We start from the raw sequence: 23146 nt of genomic DNA, 5'->3' as shown, positions 1-23146 counted from the left end.
AACCCGCCACCTCCGGTATATGGGGCTGGCACCCTACTCCTTTGAGCCACAGGCGCCGCCCAGATGACAATTCTTTATAGTAAGCTGTCAACAGTACGGGACAAGTAAAATCAAACCACAGAGGGTACATAGGCACCAATTTAGATAGCATTCTCTGTGATGCCTCAGGTTGACCGATGTAAGGAGCTTGCGGGAATATAGCTGACTACAGTATTTTCCAAAGCACAAAGAGTACTGACAGTTATAGCCTTACTCTTAAAACTGCAAACATCCTGTGAAAAGCTTTAATGCTGGTAATGCTTAAACTGCTTGGAGTTAGCACATACCTTTTCTGAATCATGGTTAATCATTTTCACATCGAGCAATGATTTGATTGTTTTTGTCAGTTCCTTTTCATTCATCTGAGTGCTGTCTTGAAGCTCTTTATAGCTGACCATTTCACTGTTGTTAAAGGCAAGAAGGACTGCCATTTGGTATGTTGTGACCATGGCTACATAGGGTTTGCCCAAATAGTTCATTTTAACTTCACCTATAATTCAAATAAAAATTGCAATCATTCAAAGACACATTTCAAAATTACTTGTGTCGGTTTGGCACTGTGGCTCACACCTGTAATCCCAGCACTTTGGGAGGCCAGGAAGTCAGGGCAACATAAACCCAGGGAGACCCCATCTCTACCAAAAAATTAAAAATTAGCTGGGTGAGGTGGTGCATGTCTGTAGTCCCAGCTACTTGGAGGATGAGGTGGGAGGACTGCTTGAGCTCAGGAGCTAGATAACAGTAAATAAATGTGGTCACACCACTGTAGTCCAGCCTGGGCAACAGACCAAGACCCTGTCCCTTAAAAAAAAAAAAGAAGAAGAAGAAGAAGGAGAAGACGACGACTAGCTAGTTTGGTATTATGCTTTTTTGTGTGCTACTTTTCAATACATTAACCAGGGAATGGGGCACATGGACCTCTTCCACTCCTTTCAGTACCATCTCTCACTAGTCAGCTCCCGCTGCAAGGGCTAGTGAAAGACTAAGGGGACACGTGGGCAGGAAGCAAGCTCCAAACTTACATGATTCATTTAATTACTGCCATGTAATCAGAGAAGAAAAATGACAAAAGAGTGGCCATTTAACCTGCAGGATAGGTTGACAAATGCTAAGACCAAAACAATCTGATAACTGCATGCTCTTAAAAATAAGTCAACCATGAGGCCAGGTGTGGTAGCTCACCTGTAATCCTAGCACTCTGGGAGGTCAAGTCAGGTGGATCACCTGAGCTCAAGAGTTTAAGACCATCCTGAACAAAAAGCAAGACCCCTCGTATCTACCACAAATAGAAAAAAATAGCTGGGTGTGGTGGTGGGCACCTGTAGCCCCAGCTACTCCAGAGGCTGAGGTAAGAGGATTACTTGAGCCCAAGAGCTTGAGGTTGCTCTGAACTAGGATGCCACAGCACTCTAACCCAGGATGACAGAATGAAACTTTTTGTCTCAAAAACAAAACAAAACAAACGAAAATAAGTCAACCATAATTCACATGGCATTCACAACCATAGGAAATAATGAGTGGGCAGAATTCTCACAATAGTTTCATCCAAGTAACCACCTCATGTTGTCTGCTGATAAATGTGGAAGGTATGATAGAATATCACCATTTTGCAACAATAATAAATGATTCTGGCAAGGGTCAAGAGGATGCTAAAACCATTAGTTAAGGCTATTTCTGGGTGTTTGTATGTGACATGAGTATCACCACATAGACTGCCTGCTACTTGAAAGAGGGAAAGAACACCTTTACAACGGGGACATCTGCTGGTTACCACCTGAATCAAGTGACCACATTCAGCCATCTCTAACAGTGAGACAACCTGACATTTATCATGTCTTCTGATGTAATGCAGTGTGAAGCACTCAGGACCCCCAAAGAAGTGTTCTTGCCAATAGTAATCAATCAGAAGGTGATTAAAACTTTAGACCTAATTTCTACTTTACAGAACATATTGGGAACAGAAGACGAATTTTAAAAATCACAACTAAAGAATATGACTAACCCCGAAGAGTGGATAACTGACTGGTCTGGTCTGTTCAAAACAGTATGCCAGGCTCAGCGCTGGTAGCTCAGCAGCTAGGGCGCCAGACACATACACCAGAGCTGGTGAGTTCGAACCCAGCCTGGGCCTGCCAAACAACAGTGACCAAGTACAACCAAAAAAATAGCCAGGCATTATGGCAGGCACCAGTAGTCCCAGCTACTTGGGAGGCTGAGGCAAGAGAATCGCTTAAGCCCAAGAGTTTGAGGTTGCTGTGACGCCATGGCACCCTACCCAGGGTGACATAGTGAGACTCTGTCTCAAAAAAAAAAAAAAAAAGAAAAGAAAAAAGAAAAATCAAAGAAATCAAAGAAAACCAAAGAAATCTGGGGGTAGGAAGTAGGAGAGGACACGGGGAGATGTAACAGTCAAATGCAATCAGTGCCTTTGATTACATTAGAACAACCATCACTTTGAGGACAATCGGGGCAATTAAGAATATGGACTGGATGTTGGATATTACTAAGATGTTAGATAATATTTATGTGTTATCTGGCAGTGTTACCTCCCTTGAGTTCATCCTTTCTCAACTTATCATTCAACATTTGACTCGGCATTTCTGCAACTTCTTGGTGTGCCACAAATCAAACTCATCTATAATGGATGGCTTCCACTCCAATGCCTGGATAGATCTCTTCATCAAGATAGATCTCTTATCTGCCTTTATCAAACTGTTCTCATGTATAATTCTATCCAAAGCCCTTATCATTAATCCAGAAGGATTTTCAGCTTTTTTCTTACTGTCACGTCTGATATCATAGATTGCTTCTCAAAATTCTGGCCTCCGTTGGCAATATACTTTCAACACTCATCTTTGCCTAGCTTGGCTAAGTCCTATTTGTTATTCAAAATCAAGTTTAGATGTCATCCAGACATCTCCCCTTGCCAATGTATGTTTGCCACCACCATTCCACTTAATACTAAATACCCTGGCTGGCCGATCTATCCCAACAGTTTGAAACATTGTGCTGTAACCATGTATTTGTCTGTTTTCCTACTGAAACTGTTTCCAGCATGAGCTTGCTGAGGGCTGAGGCTCTGTATTTTATCTCTGTTCCCTTGGCATTTAGATAGACTTGGAACACAGAAGATGTTCTCTGACTTAATCAATGAATATAACAAAGGTAGAGGTGAGTGGGCTGGGAGTAGTGGCCCACACCCGTAATCCAGCACTCTGGAAGACCAAGAAGGAGGGGGTTGGCTTGAGGCCAGGAGTTTGAGAGCCACCTAAGCAACACCCACCCCTTCCCCCAAACTCCGCTCTACCAAAAAGGAAAAAAAAAAAATCAGCCAGCTGTGGAGATGCCTAGAGTCTAGCTACTCCAGAGGCTGGGGCAGGAAGATGGTTTCAGTCCAGGAGTTGGAGGCTATAGTGAGCTGTAATGGCACCACTGCACTCCAGGCTGAGTGACAGAGTGAGACCCTGTCTGTAGGGGAAAAAAAGAAGAAGAGGAAAAAATATGTGTAAGAAAGAGGTAAAAATATATGTATAAAGATAAGGAAATAAGCTCAAAGAAATTAAGTAACTTGCTTGAGTTACATAGCTATTAAGTGATGAGTTAATAATTAACCCAAAGTCGTGCCGGCCCCATATACCGAGGGTGGCGGGTTCAAACCCAGCCCTGGCCGAACTGCAAACCAAAAAAAATAGCCAGGCGTTGTGGCAGGCGCCTGTAGTTCCAGCTACTCGGGAGGCTGAGGCAAGAGAATCGCTTAAGCTGAGGAGTTGGAGGTTGCTGTGAGCTGTATGAGGCCACGGCACTTTGCCGAGGGCCATAAAGTGAGACCCTGTCTCTACAAAAAAAAAAAATAAATAAATAATTAACCCAAAGTCTTCTGATTCTAAACTCCTCCAAATATTCCATTTGCAACCATCTTGGGTTACAACTCAAAAATTAAACTGTTTCTTAGGTGTTCGATAACATGGGGATGTAGAAATGGACTGGGAGGGCAGCACCTGTGGTTTGGTGAGTAGGGTGCTGGCCCCATATACCAAGGGTGGCGGGTTCGAACTTAGCCCCGGCCAAACTGCAACAACAAAAAAATAGCCGGGCATTGTGGCAGGCGCCTGTAGTCCCAGCTAGTTGGGAAGCTGATGCAAGAGAATCGCCTAAGCCCACGAGCTGGAGGTTGCTGTGAGCTGTGATGCCATACCAAGAGCAACAAAGTAAGACTTTGTTTCAAAAAAAAAAAGAAAATATACACACACACATATATAATATTTGTACTTGTCAATTATACCTTAATAAAACTGGGAAGGAACCTTAGCACTTAAAGAGGTCAAAGCAGGAAGATTCCTTTAGCTCAGGAGTTTTGAGACCAGCCTGAGCAAGAGTGAGATCCCATCTCTACTAAAAATAGAAAAACTATCTGGGCGTTGTAGTATGTGCCAATAGTCCAGCTACTCAGGAAGCTTAGGCAGGAGCATCATTGAACCTAGGCATGTGAGGTTGCTGTGAGTGAGGCCACAGCACTCTTAGCGTGGGCAACAAGTGAGACTCCAACTCCAAAAAAAAAGCTGGGTGGGGGAAAAACCCCTCCAGCTCTACCCGATGGTTTCCCTGATAGGTCATGGGTGTTTCCAGTTCAGTGACTCGATAAGGTTAACATTTCTGTCCTAAAGGAAGAAACTTAACGAAAGTTTTAACTAAAACACAAACAACACTAAGACAGATTAAAACAAACAAAAGAGCTCCCAACATCTGGTTATTATATACCAGTTTGGGAATTTAGTATAGTTCAAAAACAGAAAAAGTTGTTCTCTTTCCTATCTAGGTGTTACTGGTGGCAATTTTCAGGCTAAATTTCAATGGATAAAACTAGACTGGCTTGGCGCCTGTAGTACAGTGGTTATGGCGTCAGCCACGTGCACTGAGGCTGGTGGGTTCGAACCCGAGCCGGGCCAGGTTCAACAATGACATCTGCAACAAAAAATAGCGGGGTGTTGTAGCGGGTGCCTGTAGTTCCAGCTACTCTAGGCTGAGGCAAGAGAATCATTTAAGCCCAAGAGTTTGAGGTTGCTATGAGCTGTGATGCCATGGCACTCTACCAAGGGCGACATAGTGAGACTGTTTTAAAAAAAAAAAAGAAAAAGAAAACAGTGAGCCCCTCAGTAAAATCACTTTAGGAAATAGGTTGGTAATAGCTAGGTAATGATGATAACCAAGAAATTTCAAACTCCCCAAGGCAGATATTCAGGGTAATTAAAAACAAATAAAATTCAACTACATTAGCATGTTATTAGTTTTCTTAAAAAACATGTTATCTAAAACACTGGTCTAATGTTTTTTTCCCTCAAAATCAATTATATTTACTAAATCAGAATAGAAAAAATCTCTAATATGTGTAAAATATTTACATTCTTAGGGGATTAATAAATATGTGTAAAACAAAAGGTCAAAAATTAAATGGCCACTCAATAAACATCTCTTTATTTTACAAAGTATTAAAAAATGTAAATGCCCAACTTGTTCAATGAAGAACTTGCACAAATAATGCAACATGTATCACTTACACAATGAGCTATCATACTCCAAGCTGCAAATTAGTTAAATACATGGCAAATTACTTAGATGAAATCTTTGTGTGAGTAGACAGAATTTCCTACTCTTAATACCATTTCTGAGACAATGACATATATACTCTTTCCTTCTTGTACAAAGAAAAAGTGATCCTTTTCAAAGCATAGTTTAGCGAAAAGAGAGAAAATGTTAGTGTTTGCTTTGTATAACATCTTCAGGCAACTGTACACTGCCTACAATCCTTTAGGTTTTAACTCTAGTGCCAATCAGTAAGCCCCACTGTTCCAGAAGCAGCAGAGGAAATGATCAGATTCTAATTAAAGCTTTTTTAAAACTATAAACTACTGGAAATTGAGACTTTGTGGAAAAAGAATTTACTAGCATAGTTGTATAGTTTATTACAGCATCATAAATTAAAAGTCAAACACTTGGATTTTCTTGTGCTATAATAGTTAATGAAATTTCAAAGGATATCTGGCATAACTTAAGAGAATCGATTTTAGGAGTATCTGACCTATCAAATCTGATTTTCTTTTCTTTTTTTTTTTTTTTGAGACAGAGTCTTACTTTGTCGCCCTCAGTAGAGTGCCATAGCATCACAGCTCACAGCAACTTCAAACTCCTGGGCTTAAGCAATTCTTTTGCCTTAGCTTCCCAAGTAGCTGGGAATATAGCGCCTACCACAATGCCCTGCTATTTTTAGAGACAAGGTCTCGCTCTAGCTCCAACTGGTCTTAAACCTGTCAGCTCAGGCAATCCACCTGCCTCGGCCTCCCAAGTGCTAGGATTACAGACGTTAAGCCACCCCACCCAGCCCTTAAATTTGAGTTTCTGAATAAACTTTCTAATATTCATACAAAGTGGTTGGCTACAGAAATGTAATAAATCAGCAAATTCAGGACATTTCTTAAAAGCAGCATAATTAGGGCTCAACTACAATTTTAACTTTACTTTAGAATTAAAAACAATGTAACCTAAACATTTATACTCTCATATTAATCTGAAATAATAATAAAAAAAAGAATTAAGGGGAAAAAAATCTACTTTCAAAAAGAAAAAAGAGAATAATTGTAAAACCCAAAGTGCTGTACTAGAACTTCATTGTTAGTTACTTTAGTGGTAATCAGAAAGGCAGATGGAAGAGAAAAGGTTACAAACTACAAGTAGACTATAGGACATCTCTCTAAATTAGCATAATCGTATTAGGTCACTGCCATTAAATAAGATATGATTAAATGCATTTTACCTGTACACAGATAATGTAACCATGTCAGTTTCCTTCCACTGAAATGCTGGCTGTAAAATAATTCAAACTGTAAAAAAACAAAAACAAAAGCATTGTTATTTTCAGCTACTAACTTACCTAGTTATCACCATACTACAAAAGTAAAAAATGCCCATGTTAGAAAAGATAGTTTAGCCCATCTGGTAAATGTTCTTGTTTTTCAAAGGGGAAAACACATCCACCTGTGTAGTGCTTGACCGAGATCATACAAATACAATCCCACCTCTTTTAATAGGCAACCTGGTGCACAGCTCTCTCTACTTAACACAAAGTAGATGCAATTGGACTTTCTGTTTAAGTTCAGAAATGATCTCGTTAGTAATTTGTTGTCATTTATAAATAATATTAATTTGGACTTTATGAATTTTACTTACTGACCGAACACACCATCACATATATTTCAGTATGAAAATATAAATTATACCTTTGTTTCTAATCTGTTGGCCAACATTAGTATGACGAGTTTACAACTCATCCTAGAAAAAGTGCTACCTAGGTCACTGGTGACTATCAGTACTGTACTCCCGAGGGGGAGTACTTCAAAGGTGACCTTAGTGCTTTTCAGCAACGAGGTACATAGCACTTTTTCTAGGATGACGTTGTGAACTTAATTGTCTGACCTTGCATACCCTTGCTGCAGTGACAGCCTGGTCAACGTTTGTGCGGTGACCTATAAAGTAGTATGTGTGATTTACTTCCACATCCAGGAGAACGCTAATACAAAGATTCAGGGTATGTGTCCCTGGATAGTCTTCTGTGATAATTAAATTTAACATTCTATTAATGTAGCCAGGAAATTTAAAAAACTCCTTCCCTGGATTGAATGGGGAATTATAGGACATTAATCCAAAAATGTAGAGTTCAGGGCTGGACAATGTAGCTGACACCTATTATCCTAGCACTCTGAGCTCAGTTTCAGACCAGCCTGAGTAAGAGTGAAACCCCATCTATAGAAACAGCCAGGCATTATGGCGGGTGCCTGTAGTCCCAGCTACTTGAGAGGCTGAGGCAAGAATATTGCTCGAGCCCAGGGGTTTGAGGTCCATATGAACACAGCACTCTACTGAGGATGACAAAGTAAGACTCTGTCTCAAAAACAAAACAAAACAGAGTTCATTTTTTTAAGAGCTAGTATATACTATAGTATGAGGAAAATGATATGGAAAAGCGAAAAAGAGGGTACAGGGAACACCTACTGTATAACTTTGACTTAATTTCTATAAAAACAATATACGTAAATAAAACGTGTACACCCTAATATTCTGAAGTAAAAATGTAAAAAAGATAAAAATTCAACTTCTTTATAAAACGAAAAAATAAACAACTATATGAAGCTCAGAGTTGTGAACATACTTTTAGCACAGGGGTTCTCAACCCGTGGGTTGTGACCCAGAGGAACTGTATTAAAGGGCCGCAGCATTAGGAAGGCTGAGAACCACTGTTATAGCATGATGTGCTATATGTACCATACCTAAAACTTTCTTTTTTTTTTTTATGTCACCCTGGGTAGAGTGCCGTGGCGTCACAGCTCACAGCAACCTCAAACTCTTGGGCTTAAGTGATTCTCTTGCCTCAGCCTCCTGAGTAGCTGGGACTATAGGCGCCTGCCACAACGCTCAGCTTTTTTTTGATTGCAGTTGTCACTGTTGTTTAGCAGGCCTGGGCTGGGCTCAAACCTGCCAGCCTCGGTGTATGTGGCTGGTGCCCCACTCACTGAACTATGGGCGCCAAGCCTAAAACTTTCATTTGTATATCCAACTTTACCTTTAGCACTTTCAAAAAGAAGTGTGTATAATGCAATCAGAAACAGTTATCAGCTGGACTATGCCCACTCCTTAAAACAAAAGTTTAAGGCTCCAGCCAAGAGAATCAATGAATTCTTTCAGCAGTTTATTCTAAGTTTGCCTAGGTCTGGGAAGCAAAAATTTGTTGAGCACATTTTCTCTCCAGTAGTGCAGCATCCTTCTCTCCCAGAATATCCACCAGCCCTGGACCTGATAAACAGGAAATGAATAGCATCTGGAATATTTAAGATCATCTGTCTGGGTCTAATCCAGACAAACAGCAACTCAAAATATCTCATTCAACTAATTAGTAACCTTGTAGGGTATCAATAAAATTCAGTTCATACTATACAACTCATAATTTATCTATAAAACACAATGAATTTGTGGGCAAAAGAAAATTGAAACTTTCTGTAAATAAGCTCAAGTTTAAAAATGCTCTTTATGTTTTTTATAAGTAATTTAAGTGAAAAACTAGCATTAAGATGTACATTCCAATCTCTTAAAAAATGCTTTACCTCATTAGCAGTACCATTCAGTAAAGTTTTATTGATGATATCAATATGTCAAAAGAAATTGTTTCATCTTTAAATTTTATTTTTCCATCTTTACATTTGAAATCTGATTACCGAGACTCACAAACAAAATTCAATTCCAAATGGAGTATAAATTCATCTGGTATTATAAAGACCAGATAGAAAACCTTGCTCAATTGTATCATTAAAATAATTGTATTATCAAAATTTACTAGTAAGAAATACATGTTGACTAAACTTCTCAATTTATAGTAGTAGGATAAAAGACAGTATTTTTCTTTACTTTTCCTTTTATTTTTTATTTTCTTGAGGTGGAGTCTGTGACCCCCGGGGTGGAGTGCTGGGGCATCATAGCTCACAGCAACCTCAAACTCCAGGGCTCAAGTGATCCTCTTCCCTCAGCCTGCTGAGTAGCTGGGACTACAGCTGCCTGCCATAATGCCCAGCTATTTTTTATAGACGAGGGTTTCACTCTTGCTCAGGCTGGTCTTAAACTCCTGAGCTCAGGCAATCCACCCGCCTTGGCCTCCCAGACAGCTAGGATTACAGGCGTGAACCACCACACCTGGGCCAAGGACAGCATTTTTCATATACCATGTGAGGCATCAATTAGCTCTCAAAGAGTCTTAAAAGTTAACATTGGCTATTTAATGAGTTTATTTACCTCTAATAGACAGCTGCATTAATATATACTATTTGAGATCTTTCTTTAATTTATTCAGGTTTTTGGACTAGGTAAAAAATAAATATAACAAGATTTATTGGTTTACAGTGCAAAATAAATTACTTTAATTGCAGCTTTGTTTCCATAGTTTTGAGATACTTATGTGTAAAATAGAAATAACATTTGATAAATAGTTATGTTTACATCTTAATCATGTCAAAAATGTAAATCATCACTAAGGTAAGATGAATTCAATGTGAGAAATGTACACTATTTTTTTTTAAGAGGCAGAGTCTCACTTTGTTGTCCTCAGTAGAGTGCCGTGGCGTCACAGCTCATAGCAACCTCAAACTCCTGGGCTTAGGCAATTATCTTGCGTCAGTCTTGCAAGTAGCTGGGACTATAGGCACCCACCACAATGCCCAGTATTTTGTTGTTGTTGTTGTTGCAGTTTGGCCGAGGCTGGATTCGAACCCACCACCCTCGGTATACGAGGCCGGCGCCCTACTCACTGAGCCACAGGCGCCACCCAAGAAATGTACACTATTAAATACAGAAGTAGATTTCAATACTATGTAATTGAAAATTTGGATTTACTAGGAAAAAAAAATAAAGGACAAACTCCCTCTACTAGTAATTTCAGAAAATCCGAAAAGAGAGAACAAATCCTTAGAATCATAATTTTACAATCAGAAAGAAATCAAATTGTGGAAAATGACTATTTCAGGGACAGAGGGAAGTAAAACAAAGTTAAAAGGAAAACTATTTCTGTCAGCTTCCACGTTCTCCCTTAAATTCAATTGGAGAAGCAAGGTTTTAAGAAGTAAGTGTTAAGACTGATAAAAGAGAGGGGTCAATTTTCTTTCTCTTGCCTAGACACAGACAAATCAAAACACTTTAGCTGCCCCACCCCACAGTCTCCGGCCCCAGCCTGCAGCTGTTCTTTCTGCAAAACGTATAATAAGGTGAGATCGTGCTCAACCGAGCCAATGAACACTTGCAGGAATGCTCCTCTTCACATAGCTTCTAAGAGAGTGTTATAATCTCTTTTCAAAGCAGATGTAAAAAATCCTAAAATTAGACTCTATTCTAAATGTCTACCTTATGCTTATGCTCCCCAAATCTCCTTGACTAATTTTGTTCCTCTACTCTGACCGCCATACTGCAGCCACTGTCGTCACTCTTACTACTTCTCCTATCAGCTACCATTTATTTAGTACTTAACTGTATACTAGGTTAAATGCTTCAAATGGATTATTTCATTTCACCCTCACATTAATCTTCTGAGGCAGCACAATTATCAGTTAAGAGAATCTTAAAAGTTATTTGCTCCAACCCAAATAATAACAAATGACATAGAAGATTTTGGTTATAAAACCAAAGTTTATGATTCTGGAGGCTGCACCGTGTTTTGCTTATAATCAATATATATATATATTTTTTTTGTAGGGACAGAGTCTCACTTTATGGCCCTCGGTAGAGTGCCGTGGCATCACACAGCTCACAGCAACCTCCAACTCCTGGGCTTAAGCGATTCTCCTGCCTCAGCCTCCCGAGTAGCTGGGACCACAGGCGCCTGCCACAGCACCCGGCTATTTTTTGGTTGCAGTTCAGCCGGGGCTGGGCTTGAACCCGCCACCCTCGGCATATGGGGCTGGCGCCCTACCGACTGAGCCACAGGCGCCGCCCCTATAATCAATATTTTAAAAGAAACAAAAAGAACATGTTACAATGCAAACCTACTAAAATTGGCATACTGACCTCTAGAGGGAGCCACACTAATAAGCCAAAATGACATCCTATATCTGGCCAATTAGCACTAACACACAGACTAAAAAGGAGCAATATATGATAATCACTTCTCAAAAGATGTTATTTATTTCCTTGAAACAACATAAGCAACACACCACTCTCTAAGAAAGGTAACAAAGAATATATGTGCTTTTCAACAAAAGAATCTTTTGTGTTAAACCTGTAGTATCTCTGAGGTATGCCTATTAAAAAATGACACAAACTACCCCTTGCCAAAATCCTTAAGAAACAGCGCAATGGAATAACATTTTCCTTTTAAATACCATAAACATATGCATAATTCACTGGTTCACAAACTTAGGTTATGACTTAAATAGAAACTACTAAAGGAATGTAAGTTTTCTCTTAAAAAACAAACAAACAACAGCAACAAAAAAACACCCTGTCACCCAAATGTCTATCTAGTCAAGAAATAAGAAGGCTTTTTTTGGTGTTAGAAAATCAAAAGGGATCAGCTCAGTGCCTGTGGCTCAAGTGGCTAAGGCGCCAGCCACATATACCTGAGCTAGCAGGTTTGAAACCAGCCCAGGCCCCCCAAACAACAATGACGGCTACAACCAAAAAAAACAGCTGGGCATTGTGGCAGGTGCTTGTAGTCCCAGCTACTTGGGAAGTGAAAGCAGGAGAATCACTTGAGCCCAGGAGTGGAGGTTGCTGTGAGCTGTGATGCTACAGAACTCTACCCAGGGCAATAGCTTGAGGCTCTGTCTCAAAAAAAAAAAAAAAAAAAAAAGAAAGAAAGAAAAGGTGACCAATTTCAAGAAAAACAAAAACACAGCCACTCAAAAACACACAGATACACACACTAAAAAAGTGGGAACAATCTAAATGTCCATCAAATGATGAGTGGACTTAAAAAAAAAAAACAAAAAACAAAAACCTGGGTGGCGCCTGTGGCTCAGTGTGTAGGGCGCCGGCCCCATATACCGAGGGTGGTGAGTTCAAACCCAGCCCTGGCTGAACTGCAACCAAAAAATAGCCGGGCGTTGTGACGGGTGCCTGTAGTCCCAGCTGCTCGGGAGACTGAGGCAGGAGAATCGCGGAAGCTCAAGAGCTGGACGGTGACGTCATGGCACTCTACCGAGGGTGGTTAAGTGAGACTCTGTCTCTACAAACAAAACAAAACAAAAACAGATACACCAGTGGTCTATCCATACAATGGAGTGGTATTTGGCAATAAAAAGCAATGAACTACTGATTCATTCTCCAACATGGATGAATCTTCACAACATTATGGTAAATGAGTGAAGACAGTCAAAAAAGACAACAGAAGATAAGATTCCATTTATCTGAGATGTGCAGAACTGGCTATAGAGACAGAAGCCTGAGTAGGGAGGGGGAAGCAGAAAGAAGTTGAAGGATAATGGGGAGTAATTACTAATAGTTTCTTTTGGGGTGATGAAAATGTTCTAAAATTGTGGTGATGGTTGTTAAAATATTAAAAACTACTAAAACTGTATATTTGAAATGGGTGAATTATATGGTGGACATATATATATATATCTTATTATCCCAATAAAATTGCTCTTAAAAAGACACATCTTTATGGTGCCTTTAAAAGCTTTTTGATAAGCATACTACGGTTTCTACTCAGTCACACTTTAAAGCAATTTCCACTTCAATTTCCCAGCTTCGATCCATTTTTTTCTAGAATATTTCATAGTCTGCATATACTGACAAAAACCACAACCCAGAAATAAAAATATTATAAGAGATAAATGAGGTATAAAAATGGCTCAAAATTCAAACGGCAAACTGGAAAATGACTTTTTTTTTTTTGTAGAGACAGAGTTTCACTTTATTGCCCTCGGTAGAGTGCCGTGGCGTCACACAGCTCACAGCAACCTCCAACTCCTGGGCTTAGGCGATTCTCCTGCCTCAGCCTCCCGAGCAGCTGGGACTACAGGCGCCCGCCACAACACCCAGCTATTTTTTTGTTGCAGTTTGGCCGGAGCCGGGTTTGAACCCGCCACCCTCGGCATATGGGGCCAGCGCCCTGCTCACTGAGCCACAGGCACTGCCCGGAAAATGACTTTTTTAAGTGTTGGACTCAAAGCTTTCTAATATCAAACTTTATGTGACTTAAAACTGCGTAAAAGCAGATAATAGACTTACTAAGAGTAAGGGACATGCTTTGACAGAGAACTCTATGCCATCCTTAGTATTTTTAGTTTTAATATTAGTAACTACAGTAATTTATATTCTTCCTAAAGAGCAGGCTAACTCTAATTTGTGACTCTTCTCATTGTAGAAACTCTTAAGACTTCGGAAAAATATTTAAAGTGAGATAATATGGACACGCCTATTAAAATTCCTTAAGTCTTCTAATACATTTCCTGCAAACATACCATCTGTACACTTTTCTCTAATTCCTGGGGAATCGCAAATGTAGATGATGGAGCCTGAGTTAGAGGCCATGCACCAGCCTAGAAGGAAAAGAGTAAAATAAAAAGTTAAAGAGGTCAACATCTAACCAGGAAGTAAATATATGATTTAACAAACTAGAACACCTTTTTTTCTTCCCTGAAATGCTGATAAAACCCCTGAGCATCACTACTGTGGCACATTTCATATTCTAAATCAATATGACATGTAATTTCAGAAACCACAGTCCACTATGTGAAACGAATGTAATTAGGCATCCATGTATGAATCCTTTTTGTATCAAAGTACTAAAATCAAGTACTAAATCAAGACCCACAATAAAACATATATTCATACCTGTAAAACATATATTTGAAAACTAATTCCCAAATCTATTACTGTGTCTTGATTTTTGATAAAATTGTTGAACTTATTGTTGAGATCAGCACTGACACTCATATCTGTATACATCCGATGTAGCTTGCTGGTAAACTCATAACCACAGGCTTGCTATAAAAAAAAAAAAAGGTTTTAAAAATCTATGAATTAAAAAGAAAAATAATTGATTAATAAAAATGTGCTGCTATTGCTAGGTCTTTGGTCAGAGGTCCTTGCATGTATGTTTACATCCAAGGCCTATAATATTCATAATTCAAAGTACCTATTCAAAATCATTTAAAAATTCCTTTCTTTTAAAGGCTGATTAAATCAGTGAATGAAAACATTTAAACAATAAACCTGACTTTACAATATCTATATATCTTATGCCAACACTGCAAAACGCTCCATTACTATACATGAGATACATTAAGGTTTGTTTATTCATTTGAAGAGATAAGGTTTCACTGTGTTGCCTAGGCTAGAGCACAGAGGCTACTCGAAGGCTTGATCACAGCCTCGACCTCCTGGGCTCAAGCAATCCTCCTGCTTCAACCTCTTGAGTAGCTGAGACTATGGGCACATGCCACCACACACAGCTTTTCTCTACTATCTATAGATAGTAACAACTATCTATATGAAAGATTACTTAGAATACTCCAACCAGTAGCCAGTTAAAAAGGTGGTACAGGCCAGCGCCTGCGGTTCAAAGGGGTAGGGCGCTAGCCCCATATGCCGGAGGTGGTGGGTTCAAACCCAGCCCTAGCCAAAAACTGCAAAAAAAAAAAAAAAGGTGGTACATAGGGTTATTATTATTTTTTTTTTTTTGTGGTTTTTGGCCAGGGCTAGTTTTGAACCCACCACCTCCGGCATATGGGACCGGCGCCCTACTCCTTGAGCCACAGGCGCCACCCAGGGTTATTTTTAATATCATCTACTGAGTGATGAAGAAGTCTATTTCTTTGAAATTATTCAAAACTGTTATGATTGGGTTAGAAAAATCTGAATCTCTAAACTTGGGATATAAAAAACTTTGTGTTCTGTTAACATGTTTTCTACACATTAAAAGATCAGTTATGTTTTTGGTAGGTTTAAAAAGAAACACACGTTTTATTCAATGTCTTCTATACAACATTTTCAATGGCTGAAATTAATTCAGGATAAACATGAGCCAGCTAACAAAAATCAGTGTGTCAGCTGAAATGATGTGAAAAAAACAAAATTCAGCTATGCTCCAAAACCTGTACTTAACAGAGTATTTTAGGTATGTTCATTTATAAGCAATACTAGTCTTCTTCTTTTTTTTTTTTTTTTAATTTCAGTTTGCTTGTTCATTCTTCTTTCTTTGAAGTACTCCTTTCTTGTTCATTTTCTTCTTCCTCCAGCGGTGCTGGCTGTTTTTGATATTGTTAGTAGAGACCGGGTCTTACTCTGGCTCACTGCTGCTCATACTGGTCTTGAACCTCTGAGCTCAGACAATCCACCCGCCTTGGCCTCCCACAGCGCTGGGACTACAGGCGTGAGCCACCACGCCCGGCCAATACTAGTCTTTTTTAAGTCAATTCTGATATCTTGTGAATACTACCATATCAATATATATTTTTTCCTTTTAGTATTGTATTTACATATCTCACTGTATGAATACACACCATTATACATCTAACAGACCTACTGATGAATTATTTCCTATTATTATATACAGTGTTACAATGGACTTCTTATGTGATGGTGGAATAATTCCTATGACATTACCGGACCCAAGACTTACATTACCTTCAGTTTATTGATCATGGCTTCTTCAGAATCCATAGACATAGATAACCCATGAATTAGACGTTTTGCCAGCATTCTTGCGTAGAACTACATTGAAATAAATGTTTAAGATTACTTCCCTTTCTAATGATTTAAAGTTCAAAAAGTAGTCAAAGTTGACTAAAATACAAACAAAATGTTTCTATTCACAACTTACCTTTTGAAAAACATCTTTATCATCAATATATTTGAAAACAGTGATGAAGCTTGTGAGTTTGTCTTCCACTTCATTCTCTGTCATCCCTTTTGCTGATTTCTTTAGTAAGTTGTCACAGTACTTAGCAAGCTCAAATAAAAATTGACAATAAATCTTTTAAAAGGCCCTTCTATACATATTGTGCCTCCAAGAAGGCAAACCAGCAATACAAAATAACATCCATAGGCAGAGTCTTTGCTATCCTAAAGCTTAGATAATAAGCTTAAATAAATAAAGTTATTTATTTACTTTTTAAGGAAATGGGCTCTTGCAATGCTGCCCAGGCTGGAGGGTAGTGGCCATTCATAGGCAGCATAATGGTGCACTACAGCCTCAAACTCCTGACCTCAAGAGATCTCCTGCCTCAGTCTTCTGAATAGCCGGGCTAGAGGCACACACCAAAATCATGAACATAAACTATCTAATTTAAAACATATGTCATAAGATAAATTAAAAAAAAAAATCAAACTAGAAATAAGTCAAGAACGTAATCAACACCCACTGACCAATAAAGCACTGGTGTATGTAATATAAATTTCTAAAAGAACCCCTAGGTGAGTTTTGAGTAGTTCTGTAATTTTTGACGTTAAATAAGTACATTTCTTAATCTTCAAAGGTTACCAAAACTTTATCATCAGATTTCCTTTAGATTTCAGATATAACAAAATCTTCATGAAATGTAATGCAAACTACTGTAAAATGAAATATTTTCTCTTTCAGTTATTCTTAAGAAAAGCCACATATATCAGCTCGGCGCCCACAGCACAGAGGTTACGACACTGGCTACATACACCGTGGCTGGCGGGTTCGAACCCAGCCCGGGCACTGCAACAACAACAAAAAATAGCCAGGCGTTGTGGCGGGCTCCTGTAGTCCCAGCTACTGTGAAGCTGAGGCAAAAGAATCGCTTAAGCTCAAGAGTTGGAGGTTGCTATGAGCTGTGACGTCACAGCACTCTACCGAGGGGGACATAGTGAGACTCTGCCTCAAAAAAAAAAAAAGAAAGAAAAGAAAAGCCACATATAAATGCCAAATTATATAAGATATAATTTTTTCTATTTTTTAGAAAAATGCTACAAAAAAAAACAAGTTAAATTTGACATTCTCGTTGGTTTTCACTTTCTAAGTAGCCATCAAACTTACCAGTTCAGGTGCTTTGCAAACAGACTTGGGTTCTCTATAATTTACAACTGATGTAAGGGCCTAAATAGAAAATAGGCCAGTGATTAGCTACCAGCAACAGGGCAAAAAGAAAGCCAGTGTATTATAATCATCTATAACCTGTACATCTAAAATGACCACCCCACCTAAAAGGCAGCATGTGGTGATAGTTTAACAGTGCTTTCATATCTAACACAGGGCAGACATCTCTAACCTTATTCCTAATTATACAGCAACTATATATCCTGTCCTATTGCAAGATATTCTCTATAACTCATTACTAAAATTTTAACACAGATAAAATAACTCTACTTTTTAAAAAACCTTATAAACAAATTTCCTTTGAAGAATACAAAAATTCAGAAGTTTATAAAATATATTTCTTTTACTTTCAAATATTATAGCGTAAGTATTACATTCAAAGAAAAAATTAGTACTAAAAATATTAAAATATATAGCGAAAAGATACTAGTTTATTAACAGTTCCCCTTATATGGCATAATCACTAGTTAAAAGTTATATTGTTTCTATTTAACTTTCGCATTTAAATTAGTTACTTGACCTAATAAAAGGTAGCAGGAGGAGGAGGAAAAAGAGTTACTTAACCTTAATCTGTAGGTCTAGATCAAAAATCTCATAATTAAAAGTCTAACCCTGAAACTGGCTAAAGAATGAAAAAGAACTTTATATACATATATATTTGTAAGTTACCTTATCCAATGCACTCATAAAGTGCTGATCACCATTCAAAACAGTGTTAATAAGTTGAACAAATTTACCATGTACTTCCAAAACTGATTCCACAAATAGAGTTGGCATCTGCAAACACGGAATATAAAACTGTATTTTATAAATACAATAAATATAAAATCGTATGTTAAGAGGTTCAGGAATAAAATGTGGTTTATTAAAACTTGTTAAAATAGTGAAGTCTTCTCTCAAATTATGTTTTATTCATTAACACTCCTCAGAAAATGTTTTAGCTAAGACAGTCTTAAAAACCTACAACTTTGATGCGGAAATGAGTTTGTCATTCAACAGCAGGCCAGAGGCTGTCTAGTACCTCTGGCCGAAGAACCCACTTCTTTACTGTGCTGTTAAACACCCTTCTCTCTCGCACTGGAATACCTTATCTTTAGGATAACAAGATAGGATTTCTGAACTACCAGGCCCGTCACTTTCATAATGAATCATATAAACACAGAGTACCTGCGAAGTCACTAAAAGCTGACAGAGCTGTAAGAATTAAAAAGCCAGTTTCTGCGAAAACAGAGGCCCCTGGAACTTGGTGGCAATACCATCCCCCACATCTCAGGGGAAAGAATGCAAAAGTGAATTTTTCCACTTTATAGAGATAACTATGAAGAAATTAGCATCTAAGACTTAAGCATGTACTTGAGTTTACTACAAATGCATTCTCTTGTATTTCTGCCTCCCAGCCTTGACACCAAACTCTGCTTCCATGCCCACTTTGTACCCTGAATCTGTAAATCTAATAATATAAACTAATGTGTCTAATAAGTAATACAGAGTGAAAAAACTAAATAATATCAACTAAGAGTTCTAAAAAAATGGAAAACGTATGTATTATGCATATGAAAACATACAAATAGACAAATCTACAATTCAGGTAACTGACATCTAATAAATGCTCTTGACCAATGGGATCTACTATGTTGCAGATGAAGAGCAAAGAGTTCTTGTTACATATTTCATATTATGTCTCTTACTCATCAACTATCACGAGGAACAACAAGGAAGTGGGTACTACAAGATTTGATGATAGGAACACGCTTTAATAAGAAAGGCAACTAGGAAAAGCCATTTCTTGTAAACAGTGACCTCCTCGGCAAAGTACTATGCAGAAAGATGGGTAGTAGGGAAAACCTACAACTTTGATGTAGGTTTTCTCCTACAACTTTGATGTAGGTTTTCTCCTACATCAAAGCCTACCCCTGGTTACTTGGGGCAGCAAGTGTATGTTTATGGAGGACTATTTTAACCTAAATTTGCTTCATGGACAACCAAATTTGGACAACATGTGAAGAAAGCAAATTGCAACCCTGTCACTACAACTGACTATGTATCAATGCCAATCACACAGAAACCAATTATCTAGAAACAATAAACACATTTTCCTGTGAGAAGTTAGCAATTGTTAAAATGAACACATAAGATGCCAAGAGGCAGCCTATCTCATTCAATGGTTTTCATGTGCTAATTCCAAAATGAGTCCAACAAATTCTAGGCTTAAAACATTTAAATAAAGATATTCCATTTAGGTTGCTGTGAGCTGTGATGCCACAGCACTCTACCTACTGAGGACCAAGTGAGACTCTGTCTCAAAAAAAAAAAGAAAAGAAAAGAAAGACATTCCATTTATTGGCATGGCAAGACTTTTTCTTTTTATCTTTGAAAAGATGGTAAAGACAAAAGCAAAACTCCATAACAAATCTGATTCAGAGACACATTTCCCAGTCCCTTCCATGACTCACATTTTCCTGAGTAAGGTTACTGGTTGCTCTAAGGCCCTCATCATGGATATGGTTTTGCAGCTCCTGAATCATATGAGGTAAACCAGTGGACACGGCACGGAGTAAGACATACATATTTGCCATGTCTAAGGGGAAAAAGAAATGTGATGATTAAATTCCCAAATACTGTTAAATCAGTAGGAATATATGGTTCAAAATGCAGACGTACAATAGAGCATGCAGAGGAAAGTCGCCCCGCAGCCATCTCCCATCCACCTTATCATCCCCTTTCCCACAGGAACGAAATGTTGTCGTTATTTAATATCTTTCTGAAGATGTTTTATGTACATTCAAGCAAACACACATATTCCGTCCTTTTTTATATAATGTAGCATATTTGATTAGTATGTAAAGTGTTTCCACATATTTTACAACTGCACAATAATCCATGATATGGATAAATTACAATTATCTAAAAATTGATGGAAATTTAGGTGGCTTCCAATCTTTTGACATTACAAATAATGTTGCAATTAATAATCTGGTATATGGCTCAGTGCCTGTAGCTCAGGGGCTGGGGTGCCAGCCACATATACCGGAGCTGGCGGGTTTGAACCCAGCCTGGGCCTGCTAAACATTGACAATTATAACAATAATAGCCGATAGCTCAGTGCCCCTAGCTCAGTGGTTACGGAGCTGGCCACATACACTGAGGCTGGTGGGTTCGAATCTTGCCGGGGCTTACTAAACAATGCTTTTTCTACAACAAAAAATCAGCCGGGCATTGTGGCAGGCACCTATAGTCCCAGCTACTCGAGAGGCTGAGGCAAGAGAATCACTTGAGCCCAAGAGTTTGAGGTTGCTGCGAGCTGTGACACCAAAGCACTCTACTGAGGGCAACATAGTGCGACTCTGTCAAAAAAAATTTTTTTTTAAGGAAAATAAAAAATAGCCGGGCATTGTGGATAGTACCTGTAGTCCCAGCTACTTGGGAGGCTGAGGCAAGAGAATTGCTTAAGTCTAAGAGTTTGAGGTTGCTGTGAGCTGTGATGTCACTGCACTCTACCAAAGATGACATAGTGAAACTGTCTCAAAAAAAATAATAATCTAGTATATGGACAAGAATATATGTAGCATAAGTCACCTAAAGGTGGGACTGTCATGTTAAAGCTTAATAGATCCTTCTAAATAGACCTCCCAATCGTGGGGAGTTCCTTTGCCAACAGCAAGTTACCAAATGCTGATCTCTGACAGTGAGACGTGAAATATGATGTTTCAGTATAGTGGGTTTTAAACTTCTTACTGGTATAAAGCAGATACAGAAAAGTATACAATACCACAAGTGAACAACACACCCATGAAATTACATCCAGGGCCGTGCAGCACCTGTGGCTCAGTGGGTAGGGCACCGGCCCCATATACGGAGGGTGGCGGGTACGCCCCAGCCCCAGCCAAACTGCAACCAAAAAAACCAAATAGCCGGGCATTGTGGTGGGCACTTGTAATCCCAGCTACTTGGGAGACTGAGGCAAGAGAATCACCTAAGCCCAGAAGTTGAAGGTTGCTGTGAGCTGTGACACCACAGCACTCTACTGAGGGTGATAAAGTGAGACTGTGTCCCTTTAAAAAAAAAAAAAAGAAAGAAAAAGAAATTACACTCAGGGTAAGAAACAGACATTCCCTATACCTAGAAGTCTCCTCCATGCCTCCTCCCAATCTCTACTCCCCTCCTCTGTAAAGGTAACCACTGTCATGACTACTCAACCACAGATGAGCTCGAACCATGTTTAACAGTGGAATCGTAATTTGTTCATGTCTGATTGTTTTCCAATATAACATTTATAAGGACCATCTATGTTGTTTTATGTAGCTTTAATTTGTTAATTTCCACTCCTTTAAAAAATTCCAGTGTATAAATACACTATACTTTATCCATTCTATTATTGGACATTTGAGCTATTTCAGTTTGGAGGTATCACAAGTAACACTACTATGAACATTGTCATCTATCTTCTTGACCATGTGTGCAAATGTGAAGGGAGGGGGGTGGTTATATGCTTAGAATTGCTGGATCATAAAATAAGCATTTATCCTGATCAGCAGTCTTCAAAATGACTGCACCAATTTCTACTCTCACTCTAGGGTTTTACACGTTCCTGCTACTCCACACACTCCGTCCACGTGACCATTTGGATAGCATGTATTCTGCAGAACCCATTCAAATTTCTTGACCATTTTCTATTTGGGATATAAATTTTTCAACATTGCAAGTATGTTACCCTAAACTGTTTTTGATGGTCTTTTAATGACCCAAAGTTTATTTTATCACAGTCCACTGGATCAATCTTTCCTTTGTGTTTAGTGCCTTTGTGTCCTATCTAAAATATCTTTCCTGGGTGGCGCCTGTGGCTCCGTAGGTAGGGCACTAGCCCCATATACCGAGGGTGGCGGGTTCCAACCCAGCCCCAGGCAAACTGCAACAACAAAAAAAAATAGATGGGCATTGTGGCAGGTGCCTATAGTCCCAGCTAATCTGGGAGGTTGAGGCAAGAGAAAGCCCAGGAGTTGGAGGCTGCTGTGAGCTGTGATGCCACGACATTCCACCGAGGGTGATAAAGTAAGACTGTCTCTAAAAAAAAAAATAAAAATGGGGAGGCGCCTGTGGCTCAGTGAGTAGGGCGCAGGCCCCATATGCCGAGAGTGGCGGGTTCAAACCCAGCCCCGGCCAAACTGCAACAACAACAACAACAAAAAAAATAGCCGGGCGTTGTGGCGCGCACCTGTAGTCCCAGCTGCTCGGGAGGCTGAGGCAAGAGAATCGCGTAAGCCCAAGAGTTAGAGGTTGCTGTGAGCCGTGTGACGCCACGGCACTCTACCCGAGGGCGGTACAGTGAGACTCTGTCTCTACAAAAAATAAATAAATAAAAAAATAAAAAAATAAACTAGCTTTCCTTACCTCAAGGTTATGAATATATTCTACTATTATAAATTATCTTTTAGAAGTGTTACTCTTTTGGGCGGCGCCTGTGGCTCAGTAGGTAAGGCGCCGGCCCCATATACTGAGGGTGGCGGGTTCAAA

The 23146-nt window shown here is 39.1% G+C and overlaps 1 protein-coding gene across 2 annotated transcripts in view; it reads right to left on the bottom strand.

Moving 5' to 3' along the window:
* CUL2 (cullin 2) overlaps positions 1 to 23146 on the bottom strand; it is a 97888-nt gene that overhangs the window by 6485 nt on the left and 68257 nt on the right. For both annotated transcript variants that reach the window (XM_053572939.1, XM_053572938.1), the window contains exons 10-18: positions 20089 to 20213; positions 18305 to 18412; positions 17576 to 17635; positions 16394 to 16522; positions 16198 to 16284; positions 14404 to 14556; positions 14031 to 14108; positions 6848 to 6914; positions 327 to 529 (exon numbers count right to left, since the gene is read on the bottom strand). In XM_053572939.1, coding sequence (XP_053428914.1) covers positions 327 to 529; positions 6848 to 6914; positions 14031 to 14108; positions 14404 to 14556; positions 16198 to 16284; positions 16394 to 16522; positions 17576 to 17635; positions 18305 to 18412; positions 20089 to 20213 — 1010 coding nt within the window. The remainder of the gene's footprint in view (positions 1 to 326; positions 530 to 6847; positions 6915 to 14030; positions 14109 to 14403; positions 14557 to 16197; positions 16285 to 16393; positions 16523 to 17575; positions 17636 to 18304; positions 18413 to 20088; positions 20214 to 23146) is intronic.

The sequence above is a fragment of the Nycticebus coucang genome, chromosome 20 (genome assembly GCF_027406575.1).
Source record: "Nycticebus coucang isolate mNycCou1 chromosome 20, mNycCou1.pri, whole genome shotgun sequence".
Classification (NCBI taxonomy): Eukaryota; Metazoa; Chordata; class Mammalia; order Primates; family Lorisidae; genus Nycticebus; species Nycticebus coucang.
Note: the sequence above shows the minus strand (reverse complement) of the source record. Positions and strands in the feature narration are given on the sequence as shown.